General features: G+C 36.9%; 1 protein-coding gene across 1 annotated transcript; it reads left to right on the plus strand.

Annotated features, from left to right (window-relative positions):
• The first annotated feature begins 386 nt into the window (after positions 1–386).
• LOC112695367 (protein ILITYHIA) lies at positions 387–20,097 on the plus strand. Its single transcript, XM_025747682.3, has 60 exons — positions 387–784; positions 946–1,322; positions 1,477–1,608; positions 1,725–2,106; positions 2,483–2,629; positions 3,350–3,534; positions 3,631–3,757; positions 3,865–3,938; positions 4,015–4,091; positions 4,185–4,221; positions 4,307–4,473; positions 5,199–5,382; positions 5,805–5,882; positions 6,510–6,629; positions 6,753–6,812; positions 6,953–7,078; positions 7,642–7,741; positions 7,891–8,060; positions 8,332–8,634; positions 8,710–8,826; positions 8,940–9,041; positions 9,155–9,304; positions 9,688–9,852; positions 9,962–10,138; positions 10,267–10,389; positions 10,484–10,564; positions 10,668–10,784; positions 11,252–11,424; positions 11,677–11,754; positions 11,860–12,007; positions 12,175–12,297; positions 12,392–12,448; positions 12,548–12,658; positions 12,737–12,928; positions 13,010–13,183; positions 13,408–13,518; positions 13,611–13,680; positions 13,771–13,849; positions 14,044–14,146; positions 14,224–14,394; positions 14,497–14,619; positions 14,701–14,814; positions 14,926–15,032; positions 15,109–15,160; positions 15,272–15,378; positions 15,494–15,553; positions 15,650–15,764; positions 15,917–16,027; positions 16,104–16,241; positions 16,310–16,432; positions 16,556–16,627; positions 16,889–17,001; positions 17,521–17,679; positions 17,896–17,992; positions 18,108–18,290; positions 18,490–18,684; positions 18,761–18,940; positions 19,032–19,164; positions 19,406–19,484; positions 19,719–20,097. Exons 1-60 carry the CDS (start codon positions 664–666, stop codon positions 19,759–19,761), a joined length of 7,893 nt encoding a protein of 2,630 aa, XP_025603467.1. The 5' UTR covers positions 387–663; the 3' UTR covers positions 19,762–20,097.
• The last annotated feature ends 353 nt before the right edge of the window (positions 20,098–20,450 follow it).

Below are 20,450 nucleotides of genomic sequence, written 5' to 3' on the forward strand. Positions count from 1 at the left end.
CGAGCCAGGAGGTGTTGAAAAGGCTAGAAACCTCCTAGGTACTCCAGTTGGATTTGACAACCCCCAATCCTAGGTACCACACAACACACTTTTGAGGTGGAGAGATAGAGATATGCCATGTGAGCTACGATTTATTGGCATGAATAGTGATATTCAAGATTTAACACTTTTTCCTCCATTTTTTTGTTTAGAAAAGCCGAGTTTTTTGTGTGTTTTTGAAAAAAAACAAAAAGTCCATTTATTCAAGAATGAGATGGTCTTCCTCTTTCACTTTCTAGGAGGGTCCAAAGGAAACGGATATTTAGCCCGTATAAAAGCCATAGGTTTGTCCAAAAATATTCCCTCGGCTCTTTCTTTTAAAAGAATCCATGAACAAAAAAAAAAAAGAATCCATGAACAAAGAATTGTTTGGAAAACGTGAGAGAGTTTGTTCCCAGAAAAAAAAAAAAGAAGAGAAAACTCTGAAAACCAAGTCCCAAGCAGGATTAACCAAGCTGCAGCGCAGTACTGCACCGGTGTACCCAACCAAAAACCCTAAGCATTTCACTGCAAAGGGAAAACACTCGTCAACTGAAACACACCGTGTGAACCTGTGTTCTGTATTCTGAACAAAACTGTACTTGCTTCAAACTCATCCGATTCTGAATTTCGCAGTGTTCATCAATGGCGGAATCGCTGCAATCTCTTGTGTCACTATCCGAATTGGTTTCAACTTCCTCAACTAACCAGCGCCTTCGGATATTCCGTCGCGAAATCCCCGCCTTCTTGAGTAGTTCTACTCCAGGTCTGCACCGATCATACCAGCACTGTTCACAGTTCAGCTCGATGCACTTGACATGAAAAATGAAATAATGAATTATTGAGAATGCGCTCGTCGTCGTCTTCAAATACATAGATTTTTAGCTCTGGAATGTTAACTCAAACGGTTTTGGTATGTTTGTGCAGATATGCCAGCAGAGGTTGCGTCATTGTTGACGGATGTAGTATTCAGAACGGTTTCAATCTACGATGATCTCAGATCGAGGAAAGCCGTTGATGAAGTCATTGTGAAGGCTTTGAGTGAAACGGTTTTCATGAAGACTTTTGCGGCGGCGCTTGTTCAGAGCATGGAGAAGCAGCTCAAGGCCCAATCGCATGTCGGAAGCTACAGGCTTCTCAGCTGGTCGTGCTTACTATTGAGCAAGAGCCAGTTCGCTTCTGTTTCCATGAATGCTTTGTGTAGAGTGGCCGCGGCGCAAGCGTCTTTGCTTAGTATTGTTTCTCCAAGATCTTTTCGCGAGCGTAGGGCTTGCAGGAAGAAGTTTTTCCATTTGTTTTCCAAGGTTCAGCTTGACCTCTCTTCGTTATTTAATGGACAATTAATTTATTATTAGCGTTTTGAGTACTTGAATTTCATAGTGTTGGTCTGCAACTTTCAAAATACAATTCATAAAGGAAGTGGGTATTTGTGACTTTGATGATTACGCTTGTTCTCAGTCACCAGGTATTTATAAAGTCTACATTGAGGAAATCAAGAATGGACGAATACCATACAAGGATAGTCCTGAATTATTATTGTTGTTATTGGAGTTCTCAAGTCGTACTCCTACTTTATTTGGAGAAGTTAAGGTGAGATAAATATCTATAACTCTCTGTAGGTGGCATACATATACAATTATAGATACATACATGCATGTTTGATTTATTTCTCCTGGCATTCTAATGTAATTATTTACTGCTTACAGCTGGCTTTTCTTGATATATATGTCAATGCAATACTGACCGCCAAAGATAAGCCCAGTAGGAGTCTCATAGAAGCATTTCATCCTCTTTATTTGCAAATGTCACATCAAGATTTTCAGAGTACTGTGATACCCTCTGCTGTGAAAATGCTAAAACGAAACCCAGAGATTGTCTTGGAGTCTATTGGAATTCTTTTGGAGTCTGTTAGCCTTGATTTGAGCAAGTATGCCGATGAAATTCTTTCAGTAGTACTAGCACAGGCTCGACATGCTGATGAAGGGAGAAGGGGTGGTGCATTAACCATAGTCAGGAGTCTGAGCCAAAAAACTAGCAACCCAGATGCATTGGAGACCATGTTCAATGCTGTAAAAGCCGTTATTAAAGGTATCAAATGACATGTGCTTGCTTCGTTAACATTTAACTGCAGTTACCTTGAATTTTTAATTGGATGTATTAGTGGTGCCTCTGTTTTGGGTGTAATCAGCACATGGCTAATATAATCTGCTATGAGAAAATATAGTTGCAGTTAGTTGTCATTGCTACACTTTGCTTCAAAGAAATGTATGTATATAAGTGCACTCTTTACTCAGTTAGATCTCATTGCAACCATTCCTCATTTTACCTTTATAAATATTCTGCAGATTTTTCTTATATGAATTTTCTTTTCCTGTATTTGACTTTCCTTCAGTTTCTTTCATTTTCTCTGATAGTCAACACTTTGTGGTGTATATTTGACTGGTATATGTTTCATTCTGAACAGGTTCAGAAGGAAGGCTGGCTCTTCCATACCAGAGAGTAGGGATGGTAAATGCAATACAGGAATTATCTAATGCTCCAGATGGGAAATATCTCATCAATTTGGCGCGCGTGATATGTGATTTTCTTTTATCATACTACAAGGAGGATGGTAATCTCAAGCTCTAGTTTTCCCTTTGATTATTTGTTTAATTATTTTTGAATTCGATTGGTCATTCACTTATTTTGATGCAAGAAGAAATTATTAGTGACAAGTATCCCCCTAAGACATTGTGAGATGATCTCCTAGGATATACCACCAATGTGATCCAATCCCATAATAAATCTAAGGGAACTGTACACCTTTTCAGAATTATCATTCCTTTCCAACCAAGAACATCAAACATTGTCAGCAGCTGCTATGTTGCCAAAAAAATCTAGGTGTTAAAAAGACTCTTGAAATGCATCATAAGAAGCAACTCATTGTGGAAAAAAACACATGAAATGTTGGGCCAAGAACCACAAACAGACTACTACTTAAATAGGTAACTTCACAAGACATTGAGAAGTTATCGGTCACCGTTTCTTATTTAGACATACATAACACGTATAAATTCACTTTTGAGGAAGGGTTGTCTAGTGTCTTAAGATAAAGCATATAATTTTCATGTTAAATGCCCCTGAATCAAAGATGTGGCCTTATATGAACCAAATACCAATTGTTGTTTATTGTTATTACTCAATAAAGGATTTGTGAATGAAGCAGTGCAGTCATCACTATCACTTGTTTATTTATTCTCTTTGTGCAGCACTCCATCTCTGGTCATATCACTGGTAGTGGTATTTATGTTTACTAAATTTGGCACTGATTAATGCTCACCATAATTGGCAGGAAATGAAGAGGTTAAAATTGCGATTTTGTCTGCTATAGCTTCTTGGGCAGTTAGATCTACTGATATCATTGAAGATAATTTAATTTCCTTTTTGGTTTCTGGATTCAAAGAGAAGGAAACTTTAAGAAGGGGTTTCCTACGCAGTCTACATGCAATATCCAAAAATGCAGATGCTATCTTAAAGGTAAGTTGTCTTTTTAACTGATTATACTTTTGATCAACTCATTTCATGCATTTATGTGATTTTCATCTCCTTGCGTTTCAACTAAATAATTTGTAGATGTCACCTTTGCTTGGTCCTCTTGTCCAACTTGTGAAAACTGGATTTACCAAGGCAGTGCAACGTTTAGATGGCATATATGCATTGTTATTAGTTGGGAAGATAGCTGCTGTTGATATTAAAGCTGGTTTGTATTAGTGGAATCTTTATATGCTTGAACATAGAGCAGAAGTTTAGTTTTTTTTTTTTCCCTCTTCTGCTTAAATTTTTCCATTCACTTGTCTTATCTTTCAGAGGAAGCGTTGGCAAAGGAAAAGATATGGTCTTTGGTGTCACAAAGTGAACCTTCAGTTATGCCAATTTCAATGGTGAGTACTCTGCTTCAATTTGTTGTTGGCATTTTCAAGGTTTTATTATATATCTAACTAAAAGGTTGCTGTGCAGGCATCAAAGCTTTCAATCGAAGATAGCGTGGCATGTGTTGATCTTCTTGAAGTGCTTCTCCTTGAGCATTTACAGCGGTGAGTTCTATCTATAATGACGAGTACTTACTACACTTTATACTTTTATGATTTATAATATTGTACTTAAGTTTCTTATTCTTTGTTATCCAGAGCTTCATCCAACTTCTCAGTGAGATTGCTGTTGCAGGTGAAAAATACGTAGAATTTTGTTAGCTCTCTATAGACATTCTATTCTGTATTGACTCAGTCAATTGTTTGTTAACTTCATGCAGCTGATGATATTTTTTATGTGCCATCCAAGTTGGGATATTCGAAGAATGACATATTATGTTGCAAAGAGGATTATTACTTCTGCTCCGCATTTATCTGAAGATATTTTCTTTGAATTTTCAAAATACCTCTCTTTGGTTGGAGAGAAGATTATGGCTTCAAAAATGAGGTATATATGTGATTGTAATTATACATTTATCTCCATATTTATTGTGATTAAAATAAGGAAGTATGGGCAAGTTGGAATGGATTGCCAAGAAATTGCCTTGAAAACTCCTGGTAGTTTATTTGTTCTTAAAATTTTCTTCATTTTTTCCCCCAAAAAGATAATAAAGTAATGAAATCTCCTTTAGAGGTTTTGTGGCTTCCCCAGATCGGTGGTATTGGGGAGTGAAGATGCTGTTTTATAAGGCTGCTAATTTTCTTTCGATTTTGGTTTTTCTTCTTCCAAGACATTTGGCTGCCTTGGTTGGAGTGCTGATGGGAAAGGTTGCTTGTGTCCCTTCTGGAGGTCTTACCCCATTAGAAATGAGCCTTCCATTTTGTAAATGTGATCTACTGTGGCGCTTCATGGTGCTATTCACTAATGATTATAATAGATAAAAAATGTGGTCTTACAAGTGTAGTTTATTTCATCTATTCATTTATGATTTTTTGTGGATAAAGAATTTATTTTTGGGAAAGTAGAGAGTATATACTGTACAAGGTATTCTCCCATGAATAAGGCAAAGAAGACATGAAATTTCTATGAGGTTGACCCATGTAACACGGCAGATCATTCTCTTCATATCTACTAATGAAACACCTTTACCCTAGTAGGGATCATTTGCATCTTTTTCTTTGATACCCTTGCTTTTGTATGGTACATTTAACCATTTGTGCTTCAATTTGTAGTGACACTGATATTTCCTTGGACCCTCAAATTCCATTCATTCCATCTGTTGAGATTTTGGTAAAGGCTTTGCTGACTATGTCACCAGCAGCTCTAAAACATTCTCCAGATTCATTTGTCAAAATAATATTTTGCTCGCATCACCCGTGTGTGGTTGGTAGTGCAAAAAGAGATGCAGTGTGGAAGGTGCTTTTCTTATATTCGTCTCTGATGCTTTTTTTGGTTATGTTTTCTTTGCTTTGGGTGTTTTGCATGGAAATTTGATAACCAATTTAAATTCTTCTTAATCATATAAACTAGGAATTCATCTGAAAATTAAAGAAGCCTGGGACTTTTGCCTGTGATCTCTTTGTAGCCTTACTAATCAGGTGTGAGTTGCAGAAGGATCAAAATGTGGGTGTAGATGACTATTTTTATTCTTATTGTTATTATGTTACTATCACACAAAGAATGTGTTACATTTCTCCCCCGCATTTGAGTCTTGAGTAGTATGCATGCCTTTACCTGTAAAAATATATGTTTTCAGGTGATCTTTAGTTATTGTGCAATGTGCATGCATGATCATGAATATTTTTTGTTTTGAAGCTGATTCATTTTTCTTTCTGCAGAGGCTCTTTAGGTGTTTGCAATCACACGATTTTGATGTTATTGATGTCCTTTCTACTAACGCGGTGAATCTCATACAGGTAATTAATATTGCTACAAAATGTTGGTGCATTAATTCATATAGATAGATTAGCTGTTATTTCATCCAAGGTTTATGAATGAATTGATGTATTGAATATCTGAGCATTCTTGTTCACAGACAAGGAATCATTAGTGATTTTGATGGTGCGCATGTACATTGATTGAATACTAGAACCAGTTCCATTTTGATGTGGCATCTTTCTGATCATTGGCTTTTTATCTGACAGTTTCTTGTCGACATATTCAGCCATTTAAAATCCTGCTTTTGATGTGGTATCTTTCAAACATTTTGTTTGTTATGCTGACAATTTTTTTTTTTTTGCAGATTAAGTTATTCAGAACCCTTTCCTACTGTCTGAAAATTGCCAGCTAGTGTTTAGGGTTTAGGGCCAATCATTGCACCATAGCATTGGTTATAGATATATTGTCTTTGCATGGCTTGTTAATTTCTATAACAGAGTAGCTATAGGGACACTTCTTTTCTATTTTCGTCATGTCTTTATTATGTCTCAATAATTGTGTGTGCCTAGATATTTGCTAACTGTGATGTATAAACCAGGTCTCCTCTTAGAGGATGTACCTTTGTGCTTCCAACTGCGAAGTGATATAATTATAATGTTTTGCAGGTCTTACTGGGACCCATGGGTTTGAAGAGTGTTAACCCACTTGAACAAGAAGCAGCAATATCATCTCTGTGCACTTTGATGTCCATAGTTCCTGCAGATGCATATACTGAGTTTGAAAAAGTACGCATGTTGATGGTTATGTACAATTTATTATTATTTTCTTGGAGTCTCCGAAACTGGGAAGTTTGTGATGGTTATCTATCTCACTTCTGGTTGCTGACTAGTATATATTCCTGATGCCAGCATTTGCTAAATCTTCCTGAACGTTTTTCACATGATACACTTTCTGAGAATGACATTCAGGTAATTCCTATGATTCAGTCTGAACTGTGGATTGACTATCGGTGGCTGTATGTTGTACTTTACTATGTTTTGTTTACTCGATGGGAATTTTTGTTATAAGTTATCCTTAATTTTTCCCTTTGCTGGTTTTGTCATTTTAGATTTTTCGTACTCCTGAAGGAATGCTTTCCACTGAGCAAGGAGTTTATGTTGCTGAATCTGTTGCTAGTAAGAACACAAGACAAGCAAAGGGTCGCTTCCGTATGTATGATGATGAAGATGGCCTGGTACCTCCTATTTTTCTTATTCTTTGTTACGTACTCAGACACAACAGTGAGAGTGAGAATAGAAGCTTCTATTCCTAAAGTAAAATTCCTCCTCTGCCTTTGCACTATAGTAGAAAGAGGAGAGTGGAGGGTAGAATTGAGAAAAATAAAGAAGGGGATATTCATGTAATTAACATGCCACCTGGCACTGTTAGCGGAGAAAGTGTGAAAGAGGATCAGCCGGGGAATGCTAACCGAATTGAGTGAGTGGAGAGAGGAGTGTATCAGTAACAGAATTGGGGTGATAGGGTAGACTTTTGGTGAAAGTTAAGGCATAGGCTAGGAGAGTTGAGGCTGGCTCTTGCACATAGCCCTTATCGTTTTCCTTTATTGTTCTTGTATTTTCCCTACCATTTTCTACATCGATATCAGTATTAGAGTGAGAATTACCACTCTTCCATTCTGTTCTGTGTGTTGCTGTGTTGCTGGTGTGCGTTTTTTCATTTGTGCAGGTATCAGTTGCTACATTCTTTCTCTGTTCCATTTCCCATAGGTTTTTCACTATATTTGTTACTTTTGACCAGGATAATTCCCGTTCGAATCATTTGCCAAAGAGAGATCCACCTAGCCGAGAAGTTGCTGGTGTAGGGAAAAGGGATACTGCTAAGGCAACAAAGAAGCCTGGCAAGTGTCAAACCTCTGTTGGTCTTTATTTATAGCTTCCGAGTCTAAAGCTTTTGCCGATTGCATTTAAATTGATGACTAATGATATTGTTGCTTCCGCTGGATGCATTTAATTTGGTGACTAATTATATTTTTGTTTTGCTATTTAGACAAAGGGAAGACTGCAAAGGAGGAGGCAAGAGAATTACAGCTTAAGGAGGAGGCTTCGATACGTGATAGAGTCCATGAAATACAAGACCATCTGTCATTGATGCTCAGAGCTCTTGGAGATATGGCGATTGCTAATACAGTTTTTGCCCATAGTAGACTGCCTTCAATGGTATTTGATGTCCTGTCTACTAGCCTTTGTCAATTTGCTTCCATATGTTTGATACCACTTGAATTTACTCCTAGCATTCTGAATTCTCTTAAATGCCCACATCCTTTATCAGTTGAATATGACATGCTTTTTAAAAATGTAATTTCAACAGATTAGATACTTGATTCATTGGTTATTTTCTGTACTTATTATTTATTTATTTATTTTTTGTTTGATTTCAACATGACAGTATGTGGCTGTTGTTCATGTTCAAATTTAAATCTTGTGTCAGGTCAAGTTTGTTGAACCTTTATTACGGTCACCTATTGTAAGTGATGAAGCCTTTGAAACCATGGTGAAATTATCAAGATGCACTGCTCCTCCTCTATGTGATTGGGCACTTGATATTTCTACTGCGTTGCGTCTTATTGTGATTGATCAAGTTCATGTTCTGTTGGATCGGGTTCCATCTGATGCTGAAGAGGAAGTGCATGAGAGGCCGTCCCTTGGCCTTTTTGATCGAATCTTAGATGGCCTATCCACATCTTGTAAATCAGGAGCACTTCCTGTTGATTCTTTTTCATTTGTGTTCCCCGTAAGCAATTCTGCTTTGAAGTTTGATTTAATCAATTCACAAAGATTCTATGTTTCTAACTCTGGTTCTCAATAGATAATGGAGAGAATTCTGCTATGCTCAAAGAAAACAAAATTTCATGATGACGTACTTCGGATACTTTATTTGCACCTGGATCCCCATCTACCTCTTCCTAGGATTCGAATGTTATCGGTAAAATGTTAAACATTTTATTCTTTTAAACCAGAATTTAGTTTGTACTGTTTGTCAGTCTTCTGTTATTTTGAACCACTCGTCTTTCTTATGATTAATATTCTATTATGTAGGTACTTTATCATGTCCTTGGTGTTGTTCCGGCCTATCAAGCATCAATAGCTCCTGCACTAAATGAATTGAGTCTTGGTTTGCAACCTGATGATGTTGCCTCTGTGAGTTTGCTTGACTCTGTTTGTATTGCTCTCTCTTTCTAAGTTCTATTTTATTTTATCTTTTTAGGGAGGTCTTTATATGCTTATTCTATTTATGAATTTTCCATTTACAGGCCCTTTATGGAGTTTATGCGAAAGATGTTCATGTTAGAATGGCATGTTTAAATGCGGTAAAATGTATCCCTGCCGTTGCCAATCGTTCCCTCCCTGAGAGCGTTGAGGTTGCAACAAGTATATGGATAGCATTACATGACTCGGAGAAGGTTCTCCTTTCATTGCCCTTTTTACACTGCCTTGTATTTGCCAATAACTAGATTGGCTTGAGTACACTTAGCGACTCTAAGTGATTCATGTAAAAATGAATTTTGAGTTATTAAGATGTCCGATACTCTTAAATATGTTAAGTAAATAATCTAACTAGTACTTGTAAATAATGCCATATTTAGAATGCATACGGTGTAACTCTTACTTGGAACATAAAGAAGGCTTATTTATTTTCCATCATGGCTATCTCAGGAAATTATGTGTCCTGTATTTGCGATACACAGACACCTGATTCTAGAGTAACTCAATAATTTGTTTTTTACCTTAAATAGATTTATGTATATTATTATATCTCATTTACTGTTTTGTTTTAACATTTCAGTCAGTTGCTGAAGTGGCAGAGGAAATATGGGATCATTATGGGTTTGACTTTGGAACTGACTTTTCCAGACTTTTCAAAGCACTTTCTCATGTTAACTACAATGTGCGCTTGGCAGCTGCTGAGGCATTAGCTGCTGCTCTGGATGAGTACCCAGATTCTATACAAGTATGCTTGCTTGATAATTTCCTTTCTTGTTCTTCTTTTTGTTTTTTTTTTTTTGTTTTATTTAGTTATTTGTTTGTTTGAATTTTTGATAGTTTGCTGATAATTTCAGGAGTCCCTTTCCACTTTATTTTCATTGTACATTTCTGACATGGGTGTTGGACATGACAACATTGATGCTGGTTGGCTGGGTAGGCAAGGTGTAGCATTGGCATTACATTCTGCAGCTGATGTTTTGAGAACCAAAGACTTGCCTGTTGTTATGACATTTCTAATATCGAGAGCTCTGGTAATTTCACATGGCTTCCCCCTGCCCTCCTCTTTTTAGTTGATGTTTGAAGCTGAACTATCTTCTTGCTTGATTGCTCGTTTCAGTAGTCAATACCTTTCCAAGCATTAATGATAGTTGATTTGCAGGCTGATCCAAATGCTGATGTCAGAGGTAGAATGATTAATGCTGGCATCTTGATTATTGATAAACATGGGAAAGATAACGTATCATTGTTATTCCCCATCTTTGAGAACTACTTAAACAAAACTGTAAGTACTGTATGTAAGCAGATACACATAAGCTGAATATTGGTGAAACACTTGTTATCGTGATCTTTATTAATGGATTCTCCCAAATTTATAGGCACCAGATGAAGAAAAATATGACTTAGTTAGGGAGGGTGTGGTTATTTTTACTGGAGCATTAGCAAAACACTTGGCAAAGGTCAGTATTGGATGTGTGTGTGTGTGTGTGTTGGTTTTGACGTGTTGTTGAGTTTTAAAAAGTTCTGCTGTGGTTTTTCTTTTCTCTTTGTTTTCGGACACAGGATGATCCGAAGGTTCATGCTGTTGTGGAAAAACTGTTGGATGTTCTGAACACTCCATCCGAAGCTGTTCAACGGGCTGTTTCCTCTTGTTTGTCTCCACTGATGAAATCGAAACAAGTATGCAAGAGCATTCTAATAACCAATATCTGATGCCTTACTTCATTATAAATTAGATTTTATGATGATAGAGGAAGCACCTGCTTTTTTAATTAAAATAGCAAGAAAAAGAATCCTTGTGTGCATAATTATTCTTGTCACTCTTCCATCAATTTGATGGATAGCATTGTAACTCTGAATACAGCAATAGCTCCGATGTGAAGTATTCTTTTGTAGTATCTAGTTGCTTAAAGTGGTGCTGTAACCGATTGGTAAATACTTGCAATTCATATGCTTGTTTGGGAGTATTTCGTATTGTTGAAAATATATAGTTTGACCTATTATGCTTTTACTGACTCGTCGGTGATGCATATCTTCAATGCTTCAACTCAGTCATATTTAAGGTTAATATGCTTTCATATATATATACATATATTCTCGAAGTTCACTGGAGTACTTTGTTTTTGTTATTTGATAACTTCCAATAGGATGATGCTGCTGCTCTTATTACTCGGCTGCTGGACCAGATGATGAAAAGTGATAAATATGGAGAACGCCGTGGGGCTGCTTTTGGGCTTGCAGGAGTTGTCAAGGGATTTGGCCTTCCTTGCTTGAAAACTTATAGGGTTGTCATTAAGCTTCAAGAGGGTCTGGCTGAAAGGTTGTAAGAAGTTCTGTTGTGCATTAAATCTATCTCCTTAATAGTCTTCACAGCCCTCCCCCCCTCTCTCTTCTTCTCCTATTTTTTTTCTCCTTCAGATGCTGACTATTTTCTAAATTCTTCAGCTTACAGAATTCCCTGAAAAGTATTGGGTCTTATGCCATTTTTAGTTTTCAGACTTCAGGCTGTCAAATTCAAGGGAAACATATGTATCTTAAGTTTATGTTGATTACTTCTCTTAACTAACTGCAGGAACTCTGCAAAATCTCGTGAAGGAGCTTTACTCGGATTTGAATGCCTTTGTGAAACACTTGGAAGACTATTTGAACCGTATGTTCAATGAGTATTTCTCCCAAATGTTACTGATTGTTCATGTAGTTTTTATTTTATTTTGGGAGTGGGTTATTTTATTCCCTTCATCATAATTGTGTTCAGGTATGTGATTCAGATGTTACCATTGCTCTTGGTTTCATTCTCTGATCAAGTTGTTGCAGTTCGTGACGCAGCTGAATGCGCTGCTCGTGCAATGATGTCACAGCTTAGTGCCCAAGGAGTGAAGCTTGTCCTTCCGTCTCTTTTGAAGGTGACAAAAAATATAGCCAACTTATTTGTTATTGCCATTGAGAAACAGTGTGTGCTTTCTATAAATATCCTTGTTTGTTACACGTGCACACATGCACACATGCATATATTTATGCAGTTACCTTGCTTGTATGTTGTGAATTATTGTGTAACTGATTATTTGATCAGGGTCTTGAAGATAAAGCTTGGAGGACAAAACAAAGTAGTGTGCAACTTCTGGGTGCTATGGCTTATTGTGCTCCGCGACAGTTGTCTCAGTGCCTCCCTAAGATTGTGCCCAAATTGACTGAGGTATAAGATGATGCTTACATTACATTGAAACTGGTAATTTTTCATTTCTTCTATTCCATTGATTGTATTACCATAACCGTTCTATCATTTCTAGGTTTTAACTGATACCCATCCTAAAGTCCAGTCAGCTGGGCAAATGGCCCTTCAACAGGTTAGCTTTGATTGTGAACTGTCATACTGTTTGATGCTTTATTTTTTTGTGTATACTTTTGTATCTTTTTTTTAATGTTATTTTTATTTTCTTTTAAAGGTTGGGAGCGTGATAAAGAATCCTGAAATATCTGCTCTGGTCCCTACTTTACTTAAGGGACTCAGTGATCCTAATGAGCATACAAAATATTCCCTTGATATTCTTCTTCAAGTAAGGTTTATTGCATGTGTCTTACAGATTTTGTTTATTATTTTGTTTTGTTTCCTGAAATCTTATTGACTGTTGCAGACAACCTTCGTCAATTCCATTGATGCCCCCTCACTTGCATTATTGGTGCCAATAGTACATAGAGGACTTAGGGAAAGGAGTGCTGACACTAAGAAGAGGGCAGCACAAATAGTTGGAAACATGTGTTCCTTGGTTACAGAACCAAAGGATATGATTCCATATATAGGATTGTTGCTTCCTGAAGTAAAGAAGGTACCTGTTTTTTCAATAGCTTTTACACTGCTTGTGTTGTCCTTGGCTCCTAATTAGTTGATATATGTATCATGAGAGCAGGTTCTTGTGGATCCTATCCCTGAAGTTCGATCAGTTGCTGCAAGAGCCATTGGATCCCTTATAGGAGGAATGGGCGAAGAAAATTTCCCTGATCTTGTCCCATGGTTGTTTGAGACACTAAAATCTGATAACAGTAATGTTGAGCGATCTGGAGCAGCTCAAGGGTTGAGTGAGGTTAGATTCTTTTTCCTTTTTTCAGGTTTTACAGTCAAAAACCCAGAATTTCTTCTTGTCCTTGTGGCCTTCTATTCCCCCCACCCAAAGGGTTCGAAAACAAGCATTGTTCTTTAAGATGTTTTGCCTGCTCTTTTCCTGTAATGGAAGGAGTTTTGTCTGTTTTTTTTTTTTTTTTGGAAACCCCTTCTTCACACCTGCCATCCAAACTGGTTGAATTTTAGGTCTTAGCTGCACTTGGCATCCAGTACTTTGAGCATGTACTTCCTGATATTATTCGAAATTGCTCCCACCAAAAAGCATCAGTACGAGATGGATATTTGACATTGTTCAAGGTAAAGTGCTGAAAGTGCTGTTTTTAATACAATTTAGTGTTATTATCTTCTTGAACTCTGATTAAATACCCTTCCAAACAACTTTGTTGCAGTACTTGCCACGGTCATTAGGAGTCCAGTTCCAGAATTATCTTCCACAGGTGCTGCCTGCTATCCTAGATGGTATGGTACTTTCTTTGTCTTTATGTGTTATTTTTTGCTGTTACAAGTAAAGTAAATTATTTTTTTATTTTTTCCTTTAATATTTTGTAGGTCTTGCTGATGAGAATGAATCTGTACGTGATGCTGCACTAGGCGCTGGCCATGTCCTTGTTGAGCATTACGCTGCATCGTATGTTCTTTCTTTGATTTTACAAAATCACATATACAAGAATTTTTTGTTTATCTTGCCTTTTGCAATATGCATATGTGGATATTGTTTGTGTAAGAATTGGAATTCTTATTGATGTCTGAATTATATTAATTGTGAATTCCACAAGTTAGGTTGCCTGGCACTAAGTTTTGGTTTCCTTTTTTATTTTGCAGATCTCTACCTCTTCTCCTTCCAGCAGTAGAGGATGGGATTTTTAATGATAATTGGCGGATTCGACAGAGCTCAGTTGAGCTGCTGGGTGATCTATTATTCAAGGTATGTTTTGCTAACCTTTCAAGTTTCAACAAGCACCAGAGTTTGATTGGATTTATGAGCCATATTATTCCTTTCAGGTTGCTGGAACATCTGGTAAAGCTCTGCTTGAGGGGGGCAGTGATGATGAAGGTTCTAGTACTGAGGCTCATGGACGTGCTATTATTGAGGTTCTGGGGCTTGATAAGCGTAACGAAGTACTTGCTGCATTATATATGGTTCGAGCTGATGTTAGTCTGTCAGTACGTCAGGTAATGAATGGACATCTACACTTCCCTCTTCTTTTCTCCTTCTTTGCTCACTTTTATCGAGGAATTTGCCATGTTCTAAAAGCCATATGTATCTTTGGTCAGGCTGCTTTGCACGTGTGGAAGACTATTGTAGCAAATACTCCTAAGACTCTTAGGGAAATTATGCCTATTCTGATGGATACTTTAATTTCATCCCTTGCATCGTCATCCTCTGAAAGACGGCAGGTGTGCACTTATATCCATTTTAACTGATTTTCTGCCACAAATTGTGGAGTTTTTGTCTTACCTTTGCTGATTCTCATGCAGGTTGCCGGACGATCATTGGGTGAGCTAGTCAGGAAACTTGGTGAACGTGTGCTCCCCTTGATAATCCCAATCTTATCCCAGGGCCTGAGTGACCCTGACAGCAGCAGAAGACAGGTTAGAATTGTTGTCTCTGCTGAAATTTTCTGTTTTGTAATGGGTGTATCTATGTGCTGATAGCTCATATCTTGTAATTTGATTGAATTATGGTTTATGTTGCATGAAAAGGGTGTATGTGTTGGTCTGAGTGAAGTTATGGCAAGCGCGGGCAAGAGTCAGTTGTTGAGTTTCATGAATGAGCTCATTCCCACTATTCGGACTGCGCTTTGTGATAGGTTTGTGTATTTAAGCCTTTTTTCTGGGAAATTTTTACATTGCATTTTCTGATAAATTAGATCAATGTATTTACAGTGTGCCTGAGGTTCGTGAATCAGCTGGCATGGCATTCAGCACTCTCTATAAGGTAGCACTCTTTATTGTCTACTTGTTCTTTCGTTATGATGTTTTAGTTTGTGGTGTCTTAGATAATACTAGAGCTTTTACAACACCTTTCCATCCCAATCTTGCAATGTAGAGTGCTGGAATGCAAGCTATTGATGAAATTGTTCCCACTCTTCTACATGCACTGGAGGACGATGAAACTTCCGATACTGCACTTGATGGCCTTAAACAAATTCTAAGGTAACTTGTTTGTTGCCATCATTGCCATGGAGATCGTGTGTATTGATGTTATTGTTTGTAATAATTTCTTGTTATCTTACTATTTGTTCCATCTTATTTATTTATTTGTTTGTAGTGTCAGAACAAGTGCAGTATTGCCACACATCTTGCCTAAACTGGTTCATCTTCCATTGTCGTAAGTGTCTTTAAGTGACTTTTTGTTTTTGTATAATGGTTTTATGTGCTTTAGTGTATTTCCAGTCTCTAATGAAAACGTTTTTATATCGTACAGTGCCTTCCATGCACATGCATTAGGGGCTTTAGCAGAGGTTGCTGGTCCTGGCCTTAACTTTCATCTTGGTACTGTGCTTCCTCCTTTGTTATCAGCAATGGGTGATGAAGACAAGGTAGACCAAAATTGCATATTTTGAAATTCTTAATCAGACATTCCATCTTCGTACATGCTCTTTTTCAAGAATTATGAGTTTGTTCCTGTTGATTGTGGATGTATTTCAACTGATTCAATGCCTAATCTGATTTTATTTATGTGATATTCTAGGAGGTTCAAGCTTCAGCTAAGGAGGCAGCTGAAACAGTGGTTCTGGTCATTGATGAGGAAGGTGTGGAGTCACTCATATCAGAGCTTGTGAAAGGTGTTAATGACAGTCAGGTACTTTTCTTTTAATTACTGATAGAATGGCTCTCTCTATAGACTATTTTTTGTTGTTGACAATATTCTCCTCCAGGCTGCTGTCAGAAGATCATCTGCATATCTTATAGGATATTTATTCAAAAACAGCAAGTTATATCTGGATGATGAAGCTCCAAACATGATATCTACCCTAATCATTTTGCTGAGCGATCCTGATTCATCTACAGTTACTGTAAGTTGCATGATTAGCTGATGTTAGATTCTTTTATAGCATGTTGCTTATTATTTGCTTTTCATTAGGTCGCTTGGGAAGCTTTGTCACGGGTTATTGCTTCCGTACCCAAGGAGGTACTTCCTTCATACATAAAACTAGTTCGTGATGCAGTATCAACATCCCGAGATAAGGAGCGCAGAAAGAAGAAGGTGATGGTTTAACTTGGAAACTGTTACCAATCCTAAATAGACTTTAAGTTTCAGATTGTGTTTTTTTAGGTTATTGGTGGCAAATTAGTTAATATTTTGAATGGTTGTGTAATTTCTTTGCAGGGTGGACCAATTCTCATACCTGGATTTTGTCTTCCTAAAGCACTTCAGCCTATATTGCCAATTTTTCTCCAAGTATTATTCTTTTCGTCACGTCAATTTTTTTTCCAAGTTTAGAATGTTTTTCATTCCAGGTGGATACTTACCACATTCATATCCACACCTTTATATCATCAATATCAACTATTGTGTATAAAACTCTATGAGTTCAACTATGCTACATGGTTGAATAATATCCTCTCAATATACAAGATTTCTGGCATAATATCTATTATGCACATACAATTGGGATGATTTACCCACAGAACTAATCAAACTTATACATTGTGATCCCAGGGTCTCATTAGTGGTTCTGCTGAACTGAGGGAGCAAGCAGCATTGGGTCTTGGTGAACTGATAGAGGTTACCAGCGAACAATCACTCAAGGACTTTGTCATCCCAATAACAGGGTATTTATTTGAGAAGTTTGTTTGTGTAGATGAAACTTCTAAATTGATACTTTAGACCATCAAACTTGTGATGATGTCATTATTAATTTACTTCTGTGGTAATGTGGTGTTGTATCCTAAAATGCCACCTAATCATATTCATTTCTTGCCACAAAAAATGACTGACTGATATTTTCCATGTTAAGTAAAATATCCATGAGAAGTGCTCAGGGAGACAATATGGTTGCAGTCCATTTGTTTTATGTTTCTTGATGTTTAAAAATGAGTCTTTTTCCTAAAAGTGTCCCTTCTGTGTATTTAATTTTCTGCATGTTGTTATCCTTTTGACTAACTGGTCGGATCTTCAGTCTTGCTATATTCATTCTTACTATAACCATATCTGATTTCACCAGAATATAGTTTGAGCATGTGATTTTCCATGCTTCATGTCCAAATACCATACCATATTTTATCATTTATTGTTCTTTGGAGCACTATAAATCTTATTATCACACTGACTATGCCAATAATTTGTCACAGGCCTCTTATCCGCATAATAGGTGATCGGTTCCCATGGCAGGTGAAGAGTGCTATTTTGTCTACTCTAACCATCATGATAAGGAAGGGTGGCATCTCCCTGAAGCCTTTTCTTCCTCAGTTGCAAACGACATTTGTCAAATGTCTACAGGACAGTACAAGGTGAGTATGATAAATTTTTTCCCTTCCTCTGCTGACAAGTCACTAATTGTCTTGCTTCTGTTGGTGCATAAATGTTAATTTAAATGGCAACTTATGCCATTCAACTTAGATTCTCACCTTATATTCTGCCAAGTCAACTTGGGTATTCTGATAGTGGTGGTGTTGCAATCACCTTCTTTGTTCTATTCTTGCTTATTAGGTTATATTTGATTGCAGAACTGTTCGTTCTAGTGCTGCCTTAGCACTTGGGAAACTTAGTGGCCTCAGTACCAGGGTTGATCCTTTAGTTGGCGATTTGTTATCCAATCTGCAGGTAGTTTGTTATCATTTTATTTTTTTTTTTTTTTGTTTTATCTGATGCAACTCTAGGAATCTTAAACAGTATTGCTTACTTGTTGAATACAAAACTGTTGCATTTGGATTCTTAGGGATCAGATGGTGGTGTTCGTGAAGCTATTCTGAGTGCTTTGAAAGGTGTCTTGAAGCATGCTGGTAAGAACGTGAGTTCTGCTGTCAGGAATCGTGTTTACACTGTTCTGAAGGATTTAATACATCATGATGATGACAAAGTTCGAGCATATGCTGCAAACATTTTGGGTGTCTTGACTCAGGTTTGTAAGCCAGTGAAAGGAACTCTATTTACATACTATATGTAATTTTTCTTCAGTCTTCTTTTCCTCTATGAATGACTATATAGTATATACGCATTATCATCATGGTTGTAAGCCAGATTTATCATGGATGGTTCTTTCATTTTTGGAATATACCTTAATTATGTTTGTCTAACAGTCTTCTAACAATAACCGACAGTACCTTGAAGATGTTCAGCTGATCGAGTTGGTTCAGAAACTTGCCAGTCTAGCTAATTCGCCAAGCTGGGCTCCTCGACATGGCTCTTTGCTCACAATCTCTTCCTTGTTCCAACACAGTCCATCTGCAATTTGTTCATCACCCTTGTTCCCAGCTATTGTAGATCGTCTTCGAGACTCATTGAAGGATGAGAAGGTGTCAATCCTTAACGATTAATTATATATATATGCATATTGGTTGTTTCTAATTTTATTCAATATTCTGAAAACAGTTCCCTCTGCGGGAAACTTCAACCAAGGCATTGGGGAGGCTGCTTCTTTATAAAGCACAGATGGATCCTTCTGACACACTATTGTACAAAGATGTTCTTTCAATGCTTGCTTCGTCTACACATGATGACTCTAGTGAAGTTAGAAGAAGAGCCTTGTCTGCTATAAAGGCTGTTGCCAAAGTATACCCTCAGACTATCTTGCCTTGACATAAATTCCTCCTTGAATAAAGATGTACTGAATTATACTGCCTTAATATGTGAATCAATGCAGGCGAATCCTTCAGCCATTTTGTCACACGGATCCATCATTGGTCCTGCCCTAGCGGACAGTTTAAAGGATGCAAATACTCCTGTGAGACTTGCCGCCGAACGATGCATTCTACATGCTTTTCAACTGACAAAGGGTACTTTACACCTTAAGATTGTGTTGGTTACATGCTGAGTATATCTGCTTTATCCCTAACTTGTGCTTTGATATGTTTCAAAACAGTTGAAACCTGAAAAATATGACTGCAATGTTCCTAGGAAAAATAAAGCAATAATTAATATAACAATTCCTACATTACAAGTTACAATCTCATTATTATCTTAACTATATACTGTTTAATGGATGTGCGCTTTACTGTTGGATGTTTGGTCTTCCAGGTCCAGAAAATGTCCAAGCAGTACAGAAGTTTATCACTGGCTTGGATGCTAGACGATTATCAAAGCTTCCTGAATATAGGTACTTAGATAATTTGATATGCGTTTTTTTTTTCCCTTTTTGCTTTATTCTTTTACAATATGGATATATTCAATGGTTAAACTTTAAAGTCACGGTATCACGTGGTATTAATCTGCTCTTGATCTTTCATAAGTTTCTCAAGGTTTTGAATGACAAAATTCTAAGGAGTATGCTTTCTGCTTACAATACAAATTAATCACAAGATATCATTGATAAATTTGTCTTACTTTGCAGTGATGATAGTGGAGACAGTGATGAAGACACGTCAAGTTCCTGAGGTAGTTGGTGTTTCATTTAAAGTGTGTTGTTCTTTTAAGGAGCTGATGCCAAATTTTCATTATCACCAAATTTTTGGTTCCACAATGTTAGTCAGAGATATAGAATATAGATATATACACAATTGGAGGCTTGATACCCAATTTTTTTCCGCCTGGGTATTCGATTGTGTCTATAATTGTAAATCAGAGTATCTATTTATTGCTGATCAATTATATTTTTATTTTTGCGAATATATTGTGCTGGTTTTCTAATGTCATCAGCACTGGCTTTTTCATACAATAATGTTCTCATAACAGCATTTATTTTGCCATATCGGTTCATTCTTTTTTCCTCATTCTTCCTGACTTATTCCGTATCCTTTGATGTTTCATTTATAAAGTCAAATTTACTCGGATGATTCAAGTTAACCCGACAGCACTGTAAATCATAGAGACTAAAACAACAAAAACTTTGACGGTTTAAAAAGATGTTGAAACTTGGCATCTGAGCCGGTAAGATGTTGAAACTTGGCATCTGAGCCTGTGAGCTGGTTAGTGTGTGCAAAGGAAGAAAGAAAAATAGTGCAAGAGAAAAATGAGTCTATAAAAAGTTCAATAAAATTTCACATCCAAGTAATTTAATCAATTAAGTCTAACCAATTCTTTTAGATTCACACATGTTTCTTCTTTTAAATTCATGCAAAAACAT

The sequence above is a fragment of the Arachis hypogaea genome, chromosome 6, assembly GCF_003086295.3.
Source record: "Arachis hypogaea cultivar Tifrunner chromosome 6, arahy.Tifrunner.gnm2.J5K5, whole genome shotgun sequence".
Taxonomy (NCBI): domain Eukaryota; kingdom Viridiplantae; phylum Streptophyta; class Magnoliopsida; order Fabales; family Fabaceae; genus Arachis; species Arachis hypogaea.